The sequence below is a fragment of the Hipposideros armiger genome, unplaced genomic scaffold (assembly GCF_001890085.2).
Source record: "Hipposideros armiger isolate ML-2016 unplaced genomic scaffold, ASM189008v1 scaffold_552, whole genome shotgun sequence".
In the NCBI taxonomy this organism is placed as follows: domain Eukaryota; kingdom Metazoa; phylum Chordata; class Mammalia; order Chiroptera; family Hipposideridae; genus Hipposideros; species Hipposideros armiger.
This window is the reverse complement of record NW_017731902.1, coordinates 307,689-329,317: the sequence shown is the minus strand read 5'-3', so window position 1 is coordinate 329,317 and position 21,629 is coordinate 307,689. Positions and strand designations below refer to the sequence as shown.

General features: G+C 43.4%; 1 protein-coding gene across 1 annotated transcript in view; it reads left to right on the top strand.

The window, feature by feature from the left end:
- Positions 1–21,629, top strand: part of SHROOM3 (shroom family member 3) — a 336,716-nt gene that overhangs the window by 287,571 nt on the left and 27,516 nt on the right. Inside the window, exons 5-6 of the mRNA XM_019623516.1 lie at positions 11,496–11,627; positions 16,310–19,559. Coding sequence (XP_019479061.1) covers positions 11,496–11,627; positions 16,310–19,559 — 3,382 coding nt within the window. The remainder of the gene's footprint in view (positions 1–11,495; positions 11,628–16,309; positions 19,560–21,629) is intronic.

Below are 21,629 nucleotides of genomic sequence, written 5' to 3'. Positions count from 1 at the left end.
GTGTGGTGGCGGGGTATCCTTCTCCTCTCACTCCTCACCCTTCACCCCTGCAGCCCACAGAGTGGAAGGGAAGAGCCATACACACCTTTTACTGTGTCCTGCTGGGCTGCTCCTAATTCATCCAACAGGAATCCTTTGGGCGAGCCCCCAAGCAACTTCTAAAAAGAAAAAGAGGGAGAGAGGGAGGAGGAGGGGGTGGGAGAGAGGGGGAGGGAAGGAGAATAAGCCGTAATTCAGGGGCACACACAATATTTCTAGTTCTCTGCAACTATCTGGTGCTTTCTGAGATCCATGCGAGTATGTTTGTGGGTGTCTGTGTGTGTGTGTAGAAGACAACAAACCAGCATGGAAGTAATTTCTCCTTAAGCTCCAGCAACGTATCGTATGGCACAGAGAAGTAGTAGAGAAGAAAATTCTAAAATCATAGTATCTGATCATTTGCAGAAATTGGTAAAAGCCAGTCCCCCTTTCCTTCCTTCAACAAATAAAATGTCTGGTTCCAAATTGAGAGTTGAGAAGAAAAAAGATATTTATTAATAGAGTTTATGCTATTCTATTTATGCTATGCTATTCTGTTGTAATTGAGTTTGAAAGTCAGTGCAAGACAAAGATGAATGCTGTTACAGATCAAAGATGTTACAGGGCCGGCCGAGTGGCGCGATGGTTAAGAACTCGCTTGGGATGCCAGAGGGCCCCGGTTCGGATCCCACATATGAGGGCCAGTGACACTGCCCTCTACAGCTAAGATGCTGAACAACAGCTCCACCTGGAGCTGGGCTGCCATGAGTCGCCGGCGACGGCGTGGGCTGCAGTCCCTGTGGCAGTGGATTGCCATGGGCTACCGTGTGTGGCCAGCAGCCAGCGTGAGCGGCCAGCAGCCGCAGTGAGCGGCCGTCCAGAAGCCGGCGACTGATCTGCCTCGCCAGAGAAGAGCGCAATGATGGTGCCAACTTGGGCCAGTGAAACATCCTCCACAACTAGACTGAAGAACAAAACGACAGCAACTTGTCTGTTCCCCTTTCCCCGATTCCCCAGCACTGTTCCCATCCCCCAATTCCCCAATAAAAATCTTAAAAAAAAAAAAAAAGATGTTACAGACAGTACATATCAACTTCCGCCGTGATTCATATGCAAACTGTGAAGTGTGGGAATAGAGTTCACTGTTCTTCTGTGTCAGAGTTGAGGGGAGTAGTGTTGAAACAGGGGAATATTGAGAAAATGAGCATTTCAGTATCATCATCCATTGGTGACTAAGTGAAAGACACTCACCTCCATGCTAGTCCCTCTCTTTTATACTAATAGTTGTGTGTGATCATCAATACAATTTACACTTTAAAAAAATGTTTCAGAATGGAGGATGGTAAGGAGATAAACTAATAGTGAAAGGGTGTTGGGACAGGTATAGAGGAATGGGGCAAAGTATCTTAACAGAAAAGGTTTGGGTTTTTTTTACCTTTTATGCAAATTTTAGATGTTAGAGTCTTATGTCTGTTTGTTAGCAGACTTCACTCTCTTACTTGTGATTCCATTGTCAAAGCCAAAAGTCCCTGGGGCATATTATCAGGATTTGACATTTAAAAAGAACTTCTCTTTCCAGAAAGGACTGTGTGTTGCTATAGGGTTATATTACCTAATTCATACTTTTCTACCCACCGAACCACTTTTTTAAGACACAGATATTATTGAGGCAATTATAAAAGCCTTGAAAAAGTTTGTTAGGTATTTCTGTGAATCCAAAAAGTCTGAGGTATAGCCTCAGTAGTCACAGAAGCTAGAGGTCAGGGATGCTGTAAAGGGCTAACGGAGTTCTCAAAACAGGGTCTTAGCCAACAGTGTGTTAAGAGACACCACCATTTTTTATGTTTTGGAAGATGATGGGCTTTTTCCGTCCTTCATAAATAATTTAGAGTTTTTCTGTCTCCTGTGAATATGTAGAAAACATATCTCAGTACAGGGTGATTTTTATTCCAGAGAGAATTCCTTCTGAATCTGTGAATGAAACAGTGTTATGAGTGCAGCTCAGTGTAACTTGACTTGATCATAGTTTTCAATTGCTGAATATTTTTATCATCAGTATTTGGGGCCTATTAATTTCCTGTAAACAAGAAATGCCTAAAAAGGCATTGTTTTTCAAATACAAATCATCTATTCTTCTATACCAAAAAAGATATAACCCCCCGCCCCCCCAAAAAAAATTACATTTGACATTTAATTGTTGATATTGAGTTTGTTTCCTCTTTAAAGTGAAAGGGGCAATTCAGCAATAATTACCAAAAGTGCATTTTACTTTGAGCCAGCAATTAAACTTCTAGGAATTTCTACAGGTATATTGGCATAGACAGAAGTCAGTGTATGGACATGGTTATTCACTGAAGCATTCATTATTTGTAATAGAAAAAGACTGGTAATCAAAAAGCGTCTACAAAAAGGGTCTGGTTAAATGAATACAGTATGTGCACACAATGGAATACTAGGCAGCTAAAAGGGAATAAAAGGTATAAGGAAGTTTTGTCAAGTACTACTATAGAATGCTCTCCAGTATGTAGTGTTAAGTTCAAAAGGGGGTGGAGGTAGAATACCACTTTTAGTTCCTTTTGTGAGAGGGCTGAAATGAGATTATATGTTCATTTTTGCCTCTTTTGCATAACAAAACATTGGAGAAGATAACACAGGAAATTAACCACTGTGGTTAGTTGTAGGGGGCAGGAGAAATGGGGGGAGGGCTGGGAAATAGGGAGCGTATGACCTCTCAATTGTTTTGATCTTTTTTATTTTAACTATTCAAAATAATACCTGAAGTAAGTCTGGGGAAAAATAATAAGATGTAATAAATTTTGGTGATCAACACTTGGGTGTTCTTTAATATTAATTTGAATACATTTGATTATGTTTGAAGTATTTGATAATTTTAAAAATAGATGGGGAAAAATAGGAGAAAAATAGTAGCAACACTCAAAAAGAACCTTAGGAAACAGAATTTACAGAATATACTGACATATTGTATTTTCTTAGTTTTGGGGAGGGTAAGACTAGAAAGTTATGGTGGACTTTGTCTTCTGTTATAGCCTTGTGCACTGAACCCAATGATGGATGGGCAGGAAAGTGGTGGGTAGTAAATGGTTTGAGAAATATGATGTTTGATTTGGTAGTGCTAACAGATTGAGTATATTTTGTATTCTGACACATTCAACTCATGCCCAGTTGATAACTGGCATGGTTTAATAATGTTGGTACTCTCAGAAGAGCCCACGCCAAGTCTCAGGCATAACAGCTCATCAAAGAACAGCATCAACAGAAAAATTAACTCTAGTTCTTAGAATATTTAATTTCCAAGTTGTGGTAGTCACCTCCTCCATTTATCCAAAGCATACCATTCCTTCAAGGTCATTAAAGTTTCATTCTACTGTCAAGCCTTTTGGTTTAAAGTAATGTTAAAGTCTCTGCCCCCAGCTCTCTGCTTGGTTGACAGTTGCTTATCATTTACATCCTGGGTTTAAATGCACTCTCTCAAAGAAGCTGTCCCTGACCCAAAGCAGGACCCTCAGCCACATTCTTACATTACCCAGTTTTGTTTCCTTCAGAACCCTTATAAGTATATGGAAATATCCTGTTTGCTTACTTGCTTATTGTCTGTCTCCCTAATCTGCTCACCCCACCTCATTTATGTTGTTCATTGCTTAGAGGTTAAGAGCGCAGGCACTTAGGGACAGATGCCTGAGTTTAAATATCAGCTCTGGTCCCCACTATCCTCGTGACTGTGGACAGTCTTATTTACCTCATTTTCTCATTAATAGTCCTGTATCATAATGATAGTGTAAAGGCTAAGTGATAAAATGCCAGTCAAGTGCCTAGAGTGGTGCTTGGCACTCAGTAGGCACTCAACTATTTTTTGAATGAATGAAAAATACTCTGATTCTGTTTAGTACTTTTTCTTGCGTCTAAGACTCCCCAACAAGGTTATAAACTCCTCAAGGCCATCTGTGCTGTCCCAGAACTCCAACTATAATTCAGCAAAGTGGAGAAAGCACATAGTAGGTGGTCAATGAATACTGCTTGAAATACCTGACCTGCTTTATTGTAGATTTCTTAGAAATAAGCTTTGCATTCCTGCATCTCCCTGTGTGAGAGCACAATCATCTAAGAAGGACATCATGTCACTTGCTAGTTCCAGTTTCATCAGCCTACCCATCCCACGCAGTTAAGCTTCCTTGTCTGTGGTCAGGAATGCAACAGAAGGGCTTTGTTTGAATTACACCCACACACAAAACTTAGTTTGCTCAATTTAAAAATTAAATCGACCTCTGACTCTTATTGATATGCTCATGATGTAATAATGTACTTTAGGAAAAAATGTCCTTATCTTCTTAAAGATCAAAGTGATCTCAAAGTGTAAAAGCAGGCTGTGCTCTTCAGGAATGCTTATTAAATTATTTGCATCGCTGAGAAAGTCAATAAAACAGCTGTTTGACTTTTTTGGTTATCTCAAGATACATGAAGCATATTTTTAAAACGAGAGGCTCTTTTTAAAGTACTTTGCTTTTGAATAGGCAATACATGTACATGGTACACAATTCCAAAGTTACAAAAGGAAATACAATGAAAAATAAGTTGTCTTCCCCAGAGGCCATCGCTGTTTCTAGTTTGTCAAGCGTCCTTTCTGAAATACTGTTTACATTAATGAGCATATAGGTATGTATCTTTTCCCCTGCATACTGCATCATACTGTACACAGGGTTCTGTACCTTACTGTTGTCATTTAAACATGTATTTTGGAGGTATTTCCACATCAATATGTGAAGAGCTACTCCATTCTTTTAACAGCTACATAAGTATGCCATTATGTGAATGTCCCAGACTTCAACTATCTGCTACTGATGAGCATTTAGGTTGTTCTTCAATCTTTTGATAGATATGTTTTTATTTTATTTTTATTTTTTTGTTAGACATTGCCAAACTACCTTTTATGCAGGTTGTACCCATTTATATCACCCCTAGCAAAGTATGACAGTTGGTCATCTTTTTTATTGTTTTTTTTCCTCATTTCATCACTTAACTCTACATATGGAAGACTCTTAAAAAACAAAGATTTATCTCTGAAGCCTTCTCCCAACATACGTTCTGTGACCAAAAGTAAAGGTGTTTTTTAGGACATTTTGATTTGTTTGTTTCAAAATCACTCTGTTCTTAATGTACGAGACATGTTGATGAAACCTGATGAACCCCACTCCACCCCAGGGCAAATTTACCTCCCCAGCCTCCTCCAGAGAAAAAGCTCCCCAAGTTGGGTTTCCTGTCTTGGCATTGCACGTCTTAGCTACTTATTTTATCTTTAGTAGGACCTTTCTCTTTATGATTTATTTTCTGTGGGAATTACTTCATTTGGTCTTTCTACCAAAATGTAAGCTCCTTAAGGGCAGAGACTATATCTTAGTCATTATTCTTTTAAATATCTCTATAATCAGTTTCAACTCTTCTAGTCCTTATTTACTGTCTCTTGAACCCAACCCACCACATCAACCCCCTCGTTTTTCCCTCTTCTAGGTTTCACAACGAAAATAGAGGCTATCGGGTGTGAGGTCCTTTCGACTTTTCCTCCCACCTGCTCCCTTTCATACTATGAGCATCAACACCTTACCTCCTTCTTCTCATCTCAGTGGAACCTTCTTTACTCCAATGTAAGGTTATGCCCGCCACATGCCCTCTAGAATGTCATCCCATCCTACTTCCTCATGAGTCTTAAGAAGCGCCATCTCCTTTGTCCTGTATTTTCAGCTATGCTGGTGTGAACTCTGTCTCATATAAACTTGCTCATACTTCTCATCGTTTAAAACAAAACAGCAAAAAAAACACACAAAAAACAAAAACCTTTTCATGCCCTGGCCCCCTCTAGTCTCCTACCTACCACCCTCTTTATTCAGAGCCAAGTTTTTTGAAAGAATTCTCTGTTATTTCTTCAAGTTCACTGCCACTGCCCTAGTGCCCAGCCCTCATTATCTCTTACCCTAGCCAATTCAATAACCTCCAACCTTGTCTCTCTCAGAGTTATTCTCCTTGTTATTGGTGACATCTTCCTGAAACTCAAATTTGAACGTGCCCTCCCTGGGGTTCTGGGTGGCTTCCAATTCCACACGATACTCTCCGAACCCTCTCGTGAGGCGTGTTAAGATCTGGCCCTTCCTACCTCTTTACCTCCGTCTCTTGCTCTGCCCCTTACTCGTCTTCTCCTCTCTAGCTACTTTTGAGTTGCATGTACTGTGTTCTTGCACATTTCTATGCATTTGTCATGCTATTTCTGCTACTTGGATAGCCTTCCCTTCCTTTTCCCACCCCTTTCCATCTGGAGAAATTTTTCATGATTTAGCTAAAAGCGAAGGCTTCTTGACCTAGCTTCACAACATTGGTGACTCCCTACTCTGTGTTCCCTGAGCATCTTGTTCAGGTCTTTACTGTAAAACCAATCACATTGTATCATAGCAGTTTACTTGGCTGTCTCTTCTACTATACTGTGAATTGTTTGGGTCTAATGATAAGTTATTGTTCTTTGTATCCCCAGTGCCAGCATAGTGACTGACTTACAGAAAGTCTCTATGAATGTCCCCTGAATGCTTGGGAAGGAAACCAAGGAAAGGTCTGGGTAGTTACATTTAAAATAAAGCCTTGCTATTATCTTCAAATCACAAAGACATTTTCTTCATTAATAAGTGAAACGGCTCCATATTCTCTCATTGTGCTACGCACAGTCTCTTTTCACACTTCAAAGTCTGGTGCAGACCTTCAGCCATGTGTCTGGTCCTTCATGATGGAGGTGTTCCAACTGATATGAAGTCTGGGTCGCTCTATTGTACATCTGGGTACCTCCTCTCCTCTCCTTTGAGATTTCAGACAAGTGGGCTTCTCTGGAACTGCTGAAGTTATCGGCAAACATTATCTCCTTGACTGGAAGAGGGATCTTCTTTCTGTAGAGCCTGTGGAATTCATCAGGCTGCCCCTTTCCCTTGGGTGGGAAAAGCTTCTCTGCCCATCTTTTTGAGTTAGGCATGGACAGATACCGTTTGGGGGTGAAGCTGCTAGAGAGCCATCCTCAATGTTACCACCCTCAGGTGCTAGGCTGGGTTCACTCTTCAAGTGCATCCATTGGCTTCTCAAGGCCTGTATCTGGTCATAGGGCTAGCCAGCATCCTACTACACAGAGGGTTCCCGCTGACTCCTAACTAGCTAGCCAGAACGATGACAGTTTGGTCTTTCTTCTGTCTTTTGGACACATTTGGATAATTTGGATCCATATGAAATGTCTCTAGATACCTCATACAAAAGAGACTTGATAGTTTTTCATTAAGCTCTGGGCTTTTCCTGTATGACTAACCAGCAACATTTATTGAATACCTGAAGTCATATGTAACTGTTTGAACCCTGACTCTGGGACTTAGGGCTGTGTGATTCGGGCCAGCCCCTGAGGTGCTTGGGCCACCTGGAAGGATTTCTAATCACGGGATGGAATTGGATAATGCAGGAATCTAAGTCAGTGAGGAAGTGAGTGGGGTTCAGGGAAGTGGCCAGCTTCGAGGAACTGATTAAAGAACCTAGTTTCTGGGGAGCTGGGCGCCCAAGGTCAGAGTGGGGCTCACAGCAAGAATGCCAAACTTCTAAGACACTGAACCATTCACCTTGAGCTCCAGGATTCCCCCTCTGAGGAAAGGGTTAATTCAACTTTGGGGCAGTACTGAACCCTGAGGTATGGGTTACCTGGGACCTTAAGGTAAACAAATTGTAATGGATTGGCTTTTGTTGTTAGTCTCTTGATTTGGCATCCTACTTCCTCTCTTCAGCCCAAGGCTGTGCTACCACTTCCTGTAGTTCTTTCCTAGTTTCCAGGTGGGCCAGGTCTGTTCCCTCTTGGCCTGTGTTTACCTCCCTGACTAGAGGTCACTGCCACTACTAGGCAGCTCCCTGCTTCAACAGTATGGCCAAGGTCCTTAAGGCTGTGACCACAGTCAATCTCAGACCAGCCTCTGCCATAATTATGTACTCTCAGTACCTTCCTGGGGTGCTCAGAACTGAGTGATTCGTCACCATCAATAATTCCTGCCCATTCCCCTCTCCTCCACCATCCACTCAGCATCTTTCTCCCCTTTCTGTCCTATAGTTTAGGTCTCTCTGATGGGCTTGTCTCCCTAGCCTCCCTACACTTTATCAGTTCATGAATCATGAATGACTAAGGATAATTAGACTCAACATTTCTCGAGCTCTTACTATGTGCCATGTACATTATCTCATTTTTTAATCTCACCAACCCGCTATAAATAGGTTCTGTTATCATCTGCCTTTTCCTGATGAGGAACTCAGACTACAGGCTCCTTCAGTTCAATAAATATTTATCGACTGCTGAGAATCTTGTGTTTATATCCCTTGCATCACAGAAGACAATTTTCCTATCATCATAATCTCTCTCCAGAGTTGAAATATATGTATTTTCTTGAAATCATTATCTCTCTTGGCAAGTCCTTCAATGTCTCTCTTATACATCTTAAAAGTTATTTCAGATTAAAATGCGGTTACTCTAGCCTCTTTGATTAATGTCTTCATTTCTTTTTATTTTTTTATTATTTTTTTCTTCATTTCTTTTTAGATGAACAAAGTCTTATGAAGGGGAGTGACTTTCACAGGGACATACAGCAAACTAATAAAGTGAGGGGGAACACCCAGGTCTCCTGATGTCTGGGCTAGTATTATTCTGATATACTTACACTTGAAATTGTACTGGCATCAGGGAAATAATTTTTCATTTATATTACAAATGCCAATTTTTTTTTCATAGAAAAGGAGTAGATGGGTGTACTTACAGCTTTATCTTCAACATATCAAAGAGGATTTCTGGATCTCAGAAAAGTGTTTCTAAACTTGCAGAAAATTTCCTCTATAGTGTTACCATTCAGAACTTTTCAGCATGAAATGTTTAATAGCTCACCTCAGTTTTTGGCCAACAATAAAGCACTGCCACTTTCTCCTGACTCTGACCTTCTGTAGTAGTGTAAAGCCTCCTTCACCGAATTCATTCTTCGCAGTATTGCAGTATTGCAGTCTGAAGGACACCCACTTATTCCCTTTGGCTTTGCCAGTTCTTTGTGTTAGAAGGGCAGAATGTGTAAAAGCTGAAGTCATTGACTTGCAAAATAAGAAACTATCTTGTTGTTTATACTGTGTAGCTTAGAGTGGTGTTACTACTGAGCTAGCTTCTGATAGTCATGTAGTTCTTACCAAGAAATTAAAATAATAGCATTTATGCGACAACATGGATGGACCTAGATGGTATTAGGTTAAGTAAAATAAGTCAGACTGAGAAAGACAAATACCATGTGGTTTCACTTACATATGGAATCTAAAGAACAGAATAAATGAACAAACAAAACAGAAACATTCATAGATATAAACTGCAGGTTGCCAGATGGGAGAGGATTGGGGAGCTGGGTGAAAAAAGCGAAGGGATTAAGAAATACAAATTGGTAGTGACAACATAGTCACAGGGATGTAAAGTACAGCATAGAGAATATAATCAATAATGTTGCAACAACTATGTATAGTGTCACATAGGTGGGTACATGACTAATTGGGGGGATCACTGCATAAAATATATAAATGTCTAACCAGTATGTTGTACACTTGAAACTAACATAATACTGAATGTCAAAAGAATATAAAATTCTTTTTAAAAAAATTAAAACAAAAAATAATAGCATTTATCCACCGATGACAGAGGACTTCAGAATCCCCGAAGCTTTTTAGCATATATCCACACAAAATTCCTTGGGAAGGAATTATTGCTCCTATTTTTATATATCGATAAGCCGAGGCTAAGAAAGACCAGGGCAACTCTGTGTGCTTTAAATGAACAAAGCATAATGTTAACATGTAGGAAATCCAGGGGAAGGTTATGTAGGAATTATTTTTTTTCCAGCTTTATTGATATATAAAAACATTGTGTAAGTTTAAGGTATACAATGTGTTGATTTATTTTTATTTTTATTCTTAGTTTCAAGTATACAAAACAACATAATGATTAGACATTTACATACCTCACAAAGTGATAACCCTAACATGTACCCATTTGACATTGTACACAGCTATTACAGTACCATTGACTGGATTCCCTATGCTGTACTTTATATCTCGTGACTGTATATATCGTGACTATCAGGCCCCAGGAAGAGATAATTTCTTGGTTACCCTCCTTGTTACAGGCACTCGTCTCTCTTGCACATCTCCCTCCCAATAACCCTAAAAGAATTCATTGCCAACTGAGCCATTAATTATAGTTGACAGTCAATACTATTTTATATTATAGTGGTTAGGCATTTATATAATTTAAGAAGTAATCCCCCTGATAAACCTAGTTACCCATCTGACACCATACATAGTTTTTACAACATTATTGACTATATTCCCCCTACTGTATTTCAATCCCTGTGACTATTTTGTGACTACCATATTTGCAGCATGTTGATTTGATACATTTATAAATTGTGAAATGATTACCACCATGGTTAGCTACCACCTCCATCCTTTCACATGGTTACCATTTCTTTTTTTGTGGTGAGTACATTTAACATCTACTCTCTTAGCAACTTTCAACTCTATGAAACAGTATTAGCTATTATCACCATGCTGCACATTAGATCCTCAAACTTGTTAATCTTTTAACTTGAAGTTTGTACCCTTTGACCAAAATCTCCCTGTTTTCCCCACCCCGAAACACCTGGTAACCACCACTCTACTTTGTTTTTCTGTGTTTGTCTTCTTTAGATTCCACATATATTATACCATAGATTACTTGTCTTTCTCTATCTGGCTTATTTTACTTAGTATAATGCACTCAAGATCTATTCAAGTTGTTGTAAAGGCAGGATTTCCTTCTTTCTCATGGCTGAATAATAATCCATTGAAAATATACATTTTTGTTTTGTTTTGTTTTTAATCCGTTTATCCGTTGACAGGCATTTAGGTTGTTTCCATATCTTGGCTATCATGAGTCAGGCTGCAATGAATATGGGATGCAGATAGCTCTATGAGATCCTGACTTCAATTTCTTTGGATATATACCCAGAAGTGGGATTGCTGGATCATAAGGTAGTTCTATTTTTAATTTTTTGAGGAACCTCCATACTGTTTTCCATAGTGGCTGCACCAGTTTGCATTTTCACCAACAGCGAAGTGCACTAGGGTTTATGTGGGTATTCCTTATACTAAGTTTGCTACATTTTTCTGTTAGTTTGAAATTGTCAAAATGAAAAGGAAAATAAAAATATGAATAAAGCAGAGAATAACAATGATTAGTAAGAGAATAAGCAGTAAAATCTACTTTCCAGTATTAATTGATCCACTATTTACTTGGATCTCTGCGGATACAGCAGCCTGCTTCCAAATGCATAAATTGCATTGGTTAGAGAGACTCAGCTGAGAATGCTGCTAATGTTGAGGGTCCCTCTCCTGTGTCTCCCCAGGCGCAGTGAACCTGCAGGACGACCTCATTCTTGGCATTCAACCAAATTTGGGGAGAACCAACCCGATGCCAGCATGATGCAAATATCTCAGGGCACGATTAGCACGCCTTGGCCCCAAAGCTACCATTCCAGGTAAGTGGCCAGAGCTGAAACCAAGGGGGTTCCTTTCCTTCAAATGTCGTTCCGAGAAAAGAACATTTTCTTCAGTTTCGAGAACACATTCTTCCATTCACCCCGAGTATTAAATCTCTCTACCCACTACCTTCCTCATTCTCTTAAAACTCCTGAAGTGTACGAACCATCTTCATATCCCAGGCTAGATTGGTGTGAAGGGAGTACAGATTTATTTTGAGCACTGGCTAGTTATTTGAGATATTTATTGGGTCTACTGATTCTCAGACATTTCTCAATTGTACATTATAACATTATACTAGAAAAATCGACAAACTTCCCTCAATACTTAATGTCCTTTCTGCTTTAGTCAAATATGAGAGGGACTGGGGAAAGGGAGCCAAACCTGATCGCCTAGACATACTAAAGAAAAAACTAAGTCAGGACTCCCCTACACTTAATACAGACCTGGAGCCCCCTTAGAAGCCATCTTCTGATCCCAGAGAGTCAGACTCTGTTGCTTCTCACTCTTTGGAAGGGCTTGGATGGGGTAATGATAGGGAGGTGGGAGGGTCAAGAGAGTATGAGCCCTGTATACAACAGACATGCAAGTGCTGATGTAGGAGTTGGGGGTGGGGAGGACGGCTTCCGGAACTAACAGATGATGGCTATGCATGTGGTAAGGCCAGCACTCAGAACCCTCAACACTCGTGTCTGGCTAAATCAACGGCCAAAATCTAGACCTCTCACTGGTGGCCATAGCTCCCAACATTTTAGGGCAGGCTTCAGGCCCCAGGAAGAGATAATTTCTTGGTTACCCTCCTTGTTACAGGCACTCGTCTCTCTTGCACATCTCCCTCCCAATAACCCTAAAAGAATTCATTCTCGCCAACTGAGCCATCTGCTCAGAGAACAGGTCCCCCAGCAGCCCCCGCCCCCATGCAGGCACACAGCTTTTGCTCGATAGGCATGGAGGTGTTGAGGCCTTACCAGGTTAGATGTGGGGGGCCTAAAACAGTGTGAAGGAAGGACAGCATAATGGTAGGGTACTTGGGCTTTTAAGTCAGACATGGGTTTAAATCTCAACTTCACCACCTACTGCCCGAGCCTGAGCAAATCATTGAACCTCTTTGATCTTGATTTCCTTGTCTGTAAAATGAAATTAATAATATATATCTCATCGGGTCATAGTGAGGATTAAACAAAATAACACGTAAAGCATCTAGTGCGGTAACATAGTAAGCACTCAATAATTATGGCAACTAATTATAATAATTAGGCTGAAGACTTATCAGAGGCACAGTAAAACCCGGTAATAAACTTCAAGGTTAATGGCATAAACCAGCACACACTTATAAAATGCAAGCGCGTACTAACAGAGTGCCCCTAAACAGTGAGGCCCTTTGGAGCTTCCTAACCTTCTTAGGAGGCCCTACATCTGAAGTCATACTGCGACCTAAAAGAACATGCTGGCCCAAAGGCAGAAATTAAGACTACTGCCTCAGTGCCGAGAGGAACTGCTTACAGTAACTGTGGTGAGCGCTAAGAGGTCTCAGGAGAGCGGTATTCTGAAGGCTGCACTTTTCCACCTCCTGTCTCCTCCTCCTCATCCCAACCTCCAGAGGGGTTTAGGCAGGTGGATATGCTTTTGAACTCTATCCACCACTCTGCCCCTCCAGTCAAGCTTCAGAACAGCCTTCCGTGACACAATGACTTGTCAGCACAAAAGCACAGAGTAGGGTGAAAAGGAAGAAAGGGAAGCTCAGATTACCGAAAATGCAACAGACATGTGGATTCTCTTCTCCTCCGGGATAAATCATCTATGATCTGTGTTTATTCCGTGTTCATTCCAGGGTAAATCATCTATGATGTGTGTTTATTCCATGTTCACTCCACGCCTTGGGCTTGCAGCTCTGGCAGAGGGCTTCACCCCAACTCTGACACTGGCAGCTGCAGATGGACACACACTCTGGGTGTGTTTTTGAGGCGCACAGTGGCATCTAGTGGTCTAGTGTGCCGAATCCACCGGGTCGGCATCCCTCTGTCAGCTTTCCTTCAGTTCCAGAAACCCAATCCCAGTCCTAAATTTATACATCTGTTTCTCATTAAGAAGCAGGAGCATGAGGGCGCTTGAGGGAGGGGCAGGGGCAGGAGTGTAGAAAGAGAGGGAGAGAAATACAAAGAGACTGAAGACGCGTATTTTAACTCTGCAAGCTAGTTTGAATCCGGAATTTCACTGAAATTGTATTTCAGCTGTTTTCTGTCGGACTCACGTCACTGTCCTTTTGCTGTCCTACAGAAATCTCACACAATGGTTCTAAAGTAGTAGAGTACTTTAGAGAGATCTTAAAAAGTCATGTAGTCCGGCCCCCCTCATAAGAGGATGAAATAACAGTATTAAAATACTAAAGTACCAGTACTTATTCATTGATTTGTTCATTCAACAAATATGTATTGAGTATCTACTGTGTCTCAGATGAGTGCTAGTTATTGAGGGCACAGGGCTGAACAAGACATAAGCCTCCACCCCATAATATTTGTTTCCCAAGGTGTGTTCCATGGAATAATAATCCATTAGATGCTCCTTGGAAAAAAGTTTCTAGGATCACTAGAAGGTATGTGCTTAGTGAAATAAAGCAGACAAAGAAAAACAAATACCATATGGTTTCATTTATAAGTGGAATCTAAAAAACAAACAAACACAGACTCACAGAAAGAGACCAAACTGATGGTTGCCAGAGGGGAGGGGGTGAGGGAATGGGTGAGAAATGTGAAGGGAAATATAGTCAATAATACTGTGCATGGTGACAGATGATTACAAGACTATTGTGGTAATCACATTGTAAGGTATATAAATGTCAAATCACTATACGAGTATCATGTACCTGAAACTAATATAAAATTGTATACCAACTGTACTTTAAAAATGTTTCTGGGGTCAAATAAGTTTAGAAAATACTGCTTAATATATTTTCCTTTCAGAACATCACATGAACAGTAATTTATTAAAGACCCAGAAGTTTTGCAGTAATTAAAATTGCTTAATTTATTCAGCCCAGTATTTTCCCAAACTCTGATCATCTCAGGAATTAATCTTTTGTAAGCACACTTTAGGAAATGTTTCCATGCACTTGTTTTGTGCTTTTTGCTATGTTTTAAGTATTTAGAAAATACTTTTAAGCACACAAAAATAGAGTGACATTATAAAAATGTATGTAGGCGTTTGCACGGGGGGAGGGTGAGGGAGTGGTAAAACCTGGCAGTGACATATGCTATACCATGAGTGCTAGGGCTGATTTCACTCATCTGGCTGGCTCGGGAGCTGTTCCCTTCCTTTCTCCCTTGACTTTATACCTGTCCCTCCCAAAACAGGATACTCCATTCGATAAGTTGACTTTCTCTGCTAAAGAAAAGTTACATTCTTGAGTTTTGTTGCCGAAAATGTAGTCGTCTTTTCTTTGAATGCCTTTTCCTTGAATGCCAGCACTTTTGACTCAGATTGTGGTCCTTCTAGTCTCTTGCCATATACTCTGGAAATAGTTTAGCCATAAAGCATTATCACAGACTCAGCCAATAAGACACCATATTTACTTACATGATCTAGAAATATAATAATAGCTCTGAATTTTAATAGGGCTGAAATGCCTATTCATGGAAAATGTTAGGCAAGAACTTGTAGTGATTTACCCTTCTTAAGAGCACAGTGAGTCACAAACATTTGAACTATGGAGATGGCTGTTTGATTTTTGGATCACTTACTCCTTCCCTTATGCCCTCCCTCCCCCAGCATGCTGGGTGAAGTATATTTTGCGTTTCTAATTAAAGCTAATTAGAAGTAATTTTGTTTTGAGGCAAAATTTCTAGGGTGTGCAATGCCAGGATTGAGAGTCATTCCCCCGCCCCCAGCTAGGCTCTGAAAACCACCTGGAGGAGCTGCAAATGAAAAGGTCTGACCTCCTAAGAGTATGAAGGAGGCTGTTCTCAGGTTTTGAGAGGGCATCCATAGGTGATGGACTCCCGTGATTAAGACTTCTTATAAAACTTCCCTCTCCTTCCTTTTCTCATCAGCTTTTTCTGACTCTTAATTTCTCTCTCTCGATTTCTCTCATTCAGCTTTGTGTTTAGCTTTCTTACCGCAAACAAATTGTCTCTAGTGCAGTGGAGATTCCAGGACGATTGCCAGGGCGTAAGGCCTTCAATTCCATAAAAAGGAAAGATATTAACTAAAAACATATACATGTGCACACAGTCTCCATCACCATTTCACGTGCCTAGTCGCTTCCTAAGCTTTTCTCCTTCCTCCCACAAACAGCCCCGAGAGACACAGAATTTCAGGTCAGTCACTTCCTCCTCTAGCCCTCTGCCTTCCTTCCCCAGCTTTCTCATTTCTTGGCACATGCAGTCATTTTTAGCACCCAGCAAATCAAATCAATGTACTGCCTGTGCCCAAAGGCCACATGGCTTCCTCTGTACTCCCCACAGCTCCCCTTACAAGCCTGGGTGATTAATTAGAGGCACGTAGGTTACAGTGTTGGGCAATTACTCCTAGTGATGATACACAGGGAGACTGAGCAAGGCCCAAATATGGCCCTTTCACCCAACCTTCCAAAACCCAAACATCTTGCACAAGAGTACATAAGCTGGGTCCTGTGCCTAAGCCTGATAACAGCTCAGTGGTGCTGCTTTGTCTCCCTTTCTTCCAGCTCCTCTACAAGTGACCTCTCCAACTATGACCATGCTTATCTGAGGCGGAGTCCTGACCACTGCAGCTCCCAGGGGAGCATGGAGAGCCTGGAGCCCAGTGGGGGATACCCGCCCTGCCATCTCCTTTCCCCTGCCAAGTCAACCAGCAGCATTGACCAGCTCAGCCACCTCCATAACAAGAGAGACTCGGCTTACAGCTCCTTCTCCACCAGTTCTAGCATCCTAGAGTATCCACCCCCTGGCATCTCTGGCCGGGAACGTTCAGGCTCCATGGACACCACGTCTGCTCGAGGTGGCCTCCTGGATGGAATGAGGCAGGCAGACATTCGCTATGTCAAGACAGTCTATAATCCCCGGAGGGGAGTCTCAGCAGAGTATGAGGTCAACTCTTCAGCGCTGCTTCTCCAAGGTAGGGAGGCCCGAGCCTCAGCAGACTGTCAGGGCTATGATAAATGGCATAATGTTCCTCGGGGCAAGGGAGTGCCGCCCCCATCCTGGGGCCAGCAGGGCCCTAGTTCCTTGGAGACTGCCACTGACAACATGCCTCCTAAAGTGGGCGCACCCCTGCCCCCAGCTCGGAGTGACAGTTATGCAGCCTTTCGGCACCGGGAGCGGCCTAGCTCTTGGTCTAGCCTTGATCAGAAACGTTTCTGCCGGCCTCAAACGAACTCTTCTAGCTCCCTGAAAACTCCCCTCATAGAGGAACAGCTGCATACTGTGCTAGAGAAGAGTCCTGAGAGCAGCCCCCCAGTGAAGCCCAAGCATAATTACACCCAGAAGGCCCAGCCTGGCCAACCTCTGCTACCGACGGGCATCTACCCGGTACCTTCCCTGGAGCCACACTTTGCCCAGGTGCCCCAGCCCTCCACAAGTAGTAACGGCACGCTCTACCCTGCACTGGCGAAGGAGAGTGGCTATACGACTCCTCAGGGAGCCTGCGACAAGGTGGCTACCCTTGATGAGAATGGAAATCAAAATGGATCTAGCAGGCCTGGGTTTGCCTTCTACCAACCCCCAGAACTTGAGTCATCCTCAGTAGAAAGGAAACCTGAAACTTCAGCCAAATGTGTCTCCTACAAAGTCCATTTCCCTTCAGTGCCTGAAACCGAGGAGGATACCTCCCTGACGAGGCATTTCACACCTCTCCAAGGCGACAGCCCACATCCCAATGAAAGAAAGAACACCCACAGCAACAAAGCATCTTCTAATTACCACAGCCTCCAATCCCCTCAGGCTCAGGCCTGGCAAGTGAGTGAAGACAAGAGGTCTGCCCGGCCCTCAGAGCCTTGGGAGAGTGATTTCCAAGGAGACCACAATGCCAACTTCCAGCAGAGGCTGGAGAGAGAAGGCCCAAGCCAGAGCCCATCAAGCAACTTTGGCAAGACCAAGTCAGCCTTTTCCTCTCTCCAGAACATTCCTGAGAGTCTAAGAAGGCAAAGCAGCCTGGAGCCAGGCGGGGGAGCCCAGGAAGGTTACCTGGATGGGCGGCCCACCGGTGTAGTCAACACCAAGGCAGAGGACTCTGGAAGGAAAGCTGTTCCTGATCACAGGAGCCATCTGGACAGGCCGGTTTCCTATCCAAGGCCAGAGGGGAGAACCAGTGCCTTGGCCTCTTTCCACAGTTCAGACTCCAGGTATGAAGAGCCGTCCTCCCCACCCCACCAGCAGACATCCAGTCTGGGCCGGAGGAGGCTCAGCTCTGGCAGCACCTCAGCTCTGCAGGGCTTTCAGTACGGAAAACCCCACTGCTCGGTGCTGGAGAAGGTTTCCAAAATCGAGCAGCAAGTGCAAGGGCGCCAGAGACCCCCAAGTATGGGCAGCTCCGCATATGGCTATAACTATAGGTCCAACAGGATGGTCCCAACTTCCAGTACTTCCGGGAATGACTTAGAGGAAACAAAAGCCAACATCCGTTCTTCCGAATCCAATGAACCTCTAGGCAGTGGGGAGCAGCATTACAAAAACGGGGAGCCAAAGTTGGAAGAGGTTTCTTGGCCGATATGTGGCCAACAGCTGAGGAGGGGCGCCGAGGGTGGCCAAGGCCCCTTACCCCGAGGCAACGAGCCCCCAAAGCGGGACACTCGCCTGCTCCGCAGCCAGAGCACCTTTCAGCTCTTCAGCGAGGCTGAAGAGGAGGCCGTGTGGCGCGCCACTAGGCCCCGCACGCCGGAGTCACCAGTGCTGGACGCCCCCTTCAGCCGCGCCTACCGGAACAGCATCAAGGACGCGCAGTCCCGCGTCCTGGGAGCCACCTCCTTCCGGCGCAGGGACCTTGAGCCTGGGGCGGGAGGGACTTCTAGGCCCATGCGGCCACGACCCGCTTCCGCCCACGTGGGGCTGCGGAGCCCAGAGGCGCTGGCTTCTAACTCTCCGCACATCCCACGGGAGCGTCACAGCGTCACCCCCGCTGAGGGCGATCCAGCCCAGCCTGCGACTCCCGCTGCTCGGAGGGGACCCCGCCGACGCTTGACGCGTGAGCAGAAGAAGCGCTCCTACTCAGAACCCGAGAAGATGAACGAGGTGGGAGTCTCCGAGGAGGCCGAGCCAGCGCCCTTGGGCCCGCAGAGGAAAGGGCTGCGTTTCCCAGAGAGCACGGTGGCCGACCGGCGCCGCATCTTCGAGCGCGATGGCAAGGCCTGCTCCACACTGAGCCTGTCGGGGCCGGAGCTGAAGCAGTTCCAGCAGAGCGCCCTGGCCGACTACATTCAGCGCAAGACCGGCAAGCGGCCCACCTCCGCCACCGGAGGCGGCCTCCAGGAGCCCGGGCCGCTCCGGGAGCGCACCCAGAGCACCTACCTCCAGCCCAGCCCCGCGGCGCCCGAAGGCCCTGGTCTCACCTCGGCCTCCAGCCTCTGCTCACTGCGGGATCCGAGCCTGCAGCCCTGTAGGGAGGCTGCCCTCCTGCCAGCAGCGGGGGGCATCGGGGAGCCCACGCCGGGGTCCCGAGATCGCAGCGGGTCCCGAGATCACAGCAGAGATCGCAGCAGCTCCTTTGCTGGTGGCCGCCTCCTTGGGGAAAGGCGACATGGGGACCAAGCCCAGAGGGAGCTGCTCAGTGGAGCTAACCACGGTGGACCAAAGGGCACCCAGAGGGTCGACAGGACCCCTGGGAAGCCCTCTTTGGGGGCTGCAGCCCAAAGAGCTGGGAAGTCCATGTCGGCCGAGGACCTACTAGAACGCTCAAACTTCTTGGCAGTTCCTGTCCACGTAAGGTCACGTTCATCTCCCACCGCAGACAAAAAACGCCAGGTAGGTGCAGCCAGCATGTCCTAGGCCTGCCCCTTGGGTTCTGGAAGTTTAGTGCAACTCCCCTAACCCCTTCTTTCCCCACCACCTCAGTTTTCCTTTTACAAGCAAGAGAGTAGCATTTGTTTTGAAGAGATGAGTTCTTTCTGTGCCCCATCTGATATCCTTACACAGATATATGTAGATATTTATATAGTTGTCTTATATAGATATGATACATATATCTTATATAGATATCTATGTGTGTATGTCTACATATATAATATATACATATTACATAATTTCATTTTAGGAAGTCACCTATGTGTAATTAGGAAAAGTTAGGGGTTATCTTTTGTTCTCTTCTTGTTTGCCTTAATTCAAGGAATACAGGCTGTGTCTCAGAGTTTTAAATATTTTAGCTTTTCATTATCTATGTTTCTACTGGACTTCTGCATTTACAAAATAGGTAGAATTATTGACTTTAAACGGCTTTGAGGCCCAGGCCCTCAACTAAGTATGCTTCACATTTATTATCTCATTAATCCTCACAGTAATCCTGTGCAGTAGAGTATATTATCCATGTCAAACTCACGCCTCTCCCGACTCTCATCTGAGCTCTTTCTGTGCACTATCCTGGTGAGAAAGGAGAATTACAGACATTCAGATTCTTACATAAAAGGGTTTTCTAATAAAGGCCCCAAACTATGCAAAGATTATTAAGTATTTCCACTGGAAATTTCAGGCAGAACTATTGTAGGTAATAGAACCTGAGCACTTAACTCCCAGATTTCCCTAATTCTTAGCCCATTCCCAAGACCCGCATTCCGCTGCAGATCAATGGCCTCCCTAGTGGTTCTCTTCCCACTTAAGAAGATATTAGGAACTCCCATATAAGTTAGCACAGGAGAGACCACCCTTCCATTGCCCCTTCTCAAATCCTGTTTTTTCTGGCACAGAAGTCTATCGTTCATTAAATAGCAAATGTAGTATGGAAAGCACTATATTACAAGGTTGAAGGAAACACAAAGGAAAATAAGGCTCATGCCTTTCTGGAGTTCACAACTGAGCAAGGAATATAAGCTTAAATATAAATAATTAACACGATTGGTGAATGCTTCGGGAACAGTGATGAAAAATGTGCTGTAGGAGGGAAAGTGATTCATTCTAACTGAGGTGATCTCAGAGAGCTTCTCTTGAAGGAGATGGGATTTGAAGCAGGCTGTGAAGGATAGGCAGGATGTTGACAAAGGATTGGGGGTTGTGTGTGGGAGGCAATAGTTGGAGAAAATAGCTTCAGACAAAGAAAAGATTCAGTCATTACTGCCTGAGAAGTTTGTTTGCAGCACTGCTGCTGAAACACACATACACAGCCTTCCAAGAGAAAATGCTGTACCCTCCCAGATACTTCCTGTTCAGAAATACTCTCCTCAGTAAACCCACCAAAAAAAAAAAAATCTGTAGAGGCAATCCTCTATAAGACTTTAAAAGCTGTTTTCTTCCCCCTCAGAAGAACAGAGATAATTTCCATTCCTTATTCTACCACTAAAATACCTTTTAACTCCATATATGTAACATACAATTTCAGTTAGTCTGGCTTCAGTTTAGTGCATAGCAAAACAAACCTTTTCTTCATTTTGCTCCCCATGTTCTAAACCAAATGGAAAATGTTTAGGTGACAACTGAATCATCTTCTGTTTTATTATTACCCACTAGATGTCATTATTCTCTTTGGGGGAATCAGTCTGTTGGATATGAATGTGATTTTGCCTCCCCCCCTCAAAATATTTCTCAAGCCTGGTAAATGGAGAAATAGAGCGAAAACATAGGTGTAGATTCCTCCAAACTCAATTAAATACTTCATATTATTTGAAAAACTTTTTTAGAGAGACAACTAAATACAGAACATTATTTACTCTTCAGTAAAGACAGCGTATTTGGATATTTTTTAATTTGGGGAATGTGACGCCAGAGGGGAAAATATTTCAAAATAAAATCTTTTATCTGTGCTGTTTTGCTCAAATTCCTAAAATAGGTTATCATCCCCCAGATTGGAATTGTTCCAGGATCTTGTTTTTAAGCTTCCTCCTTCCA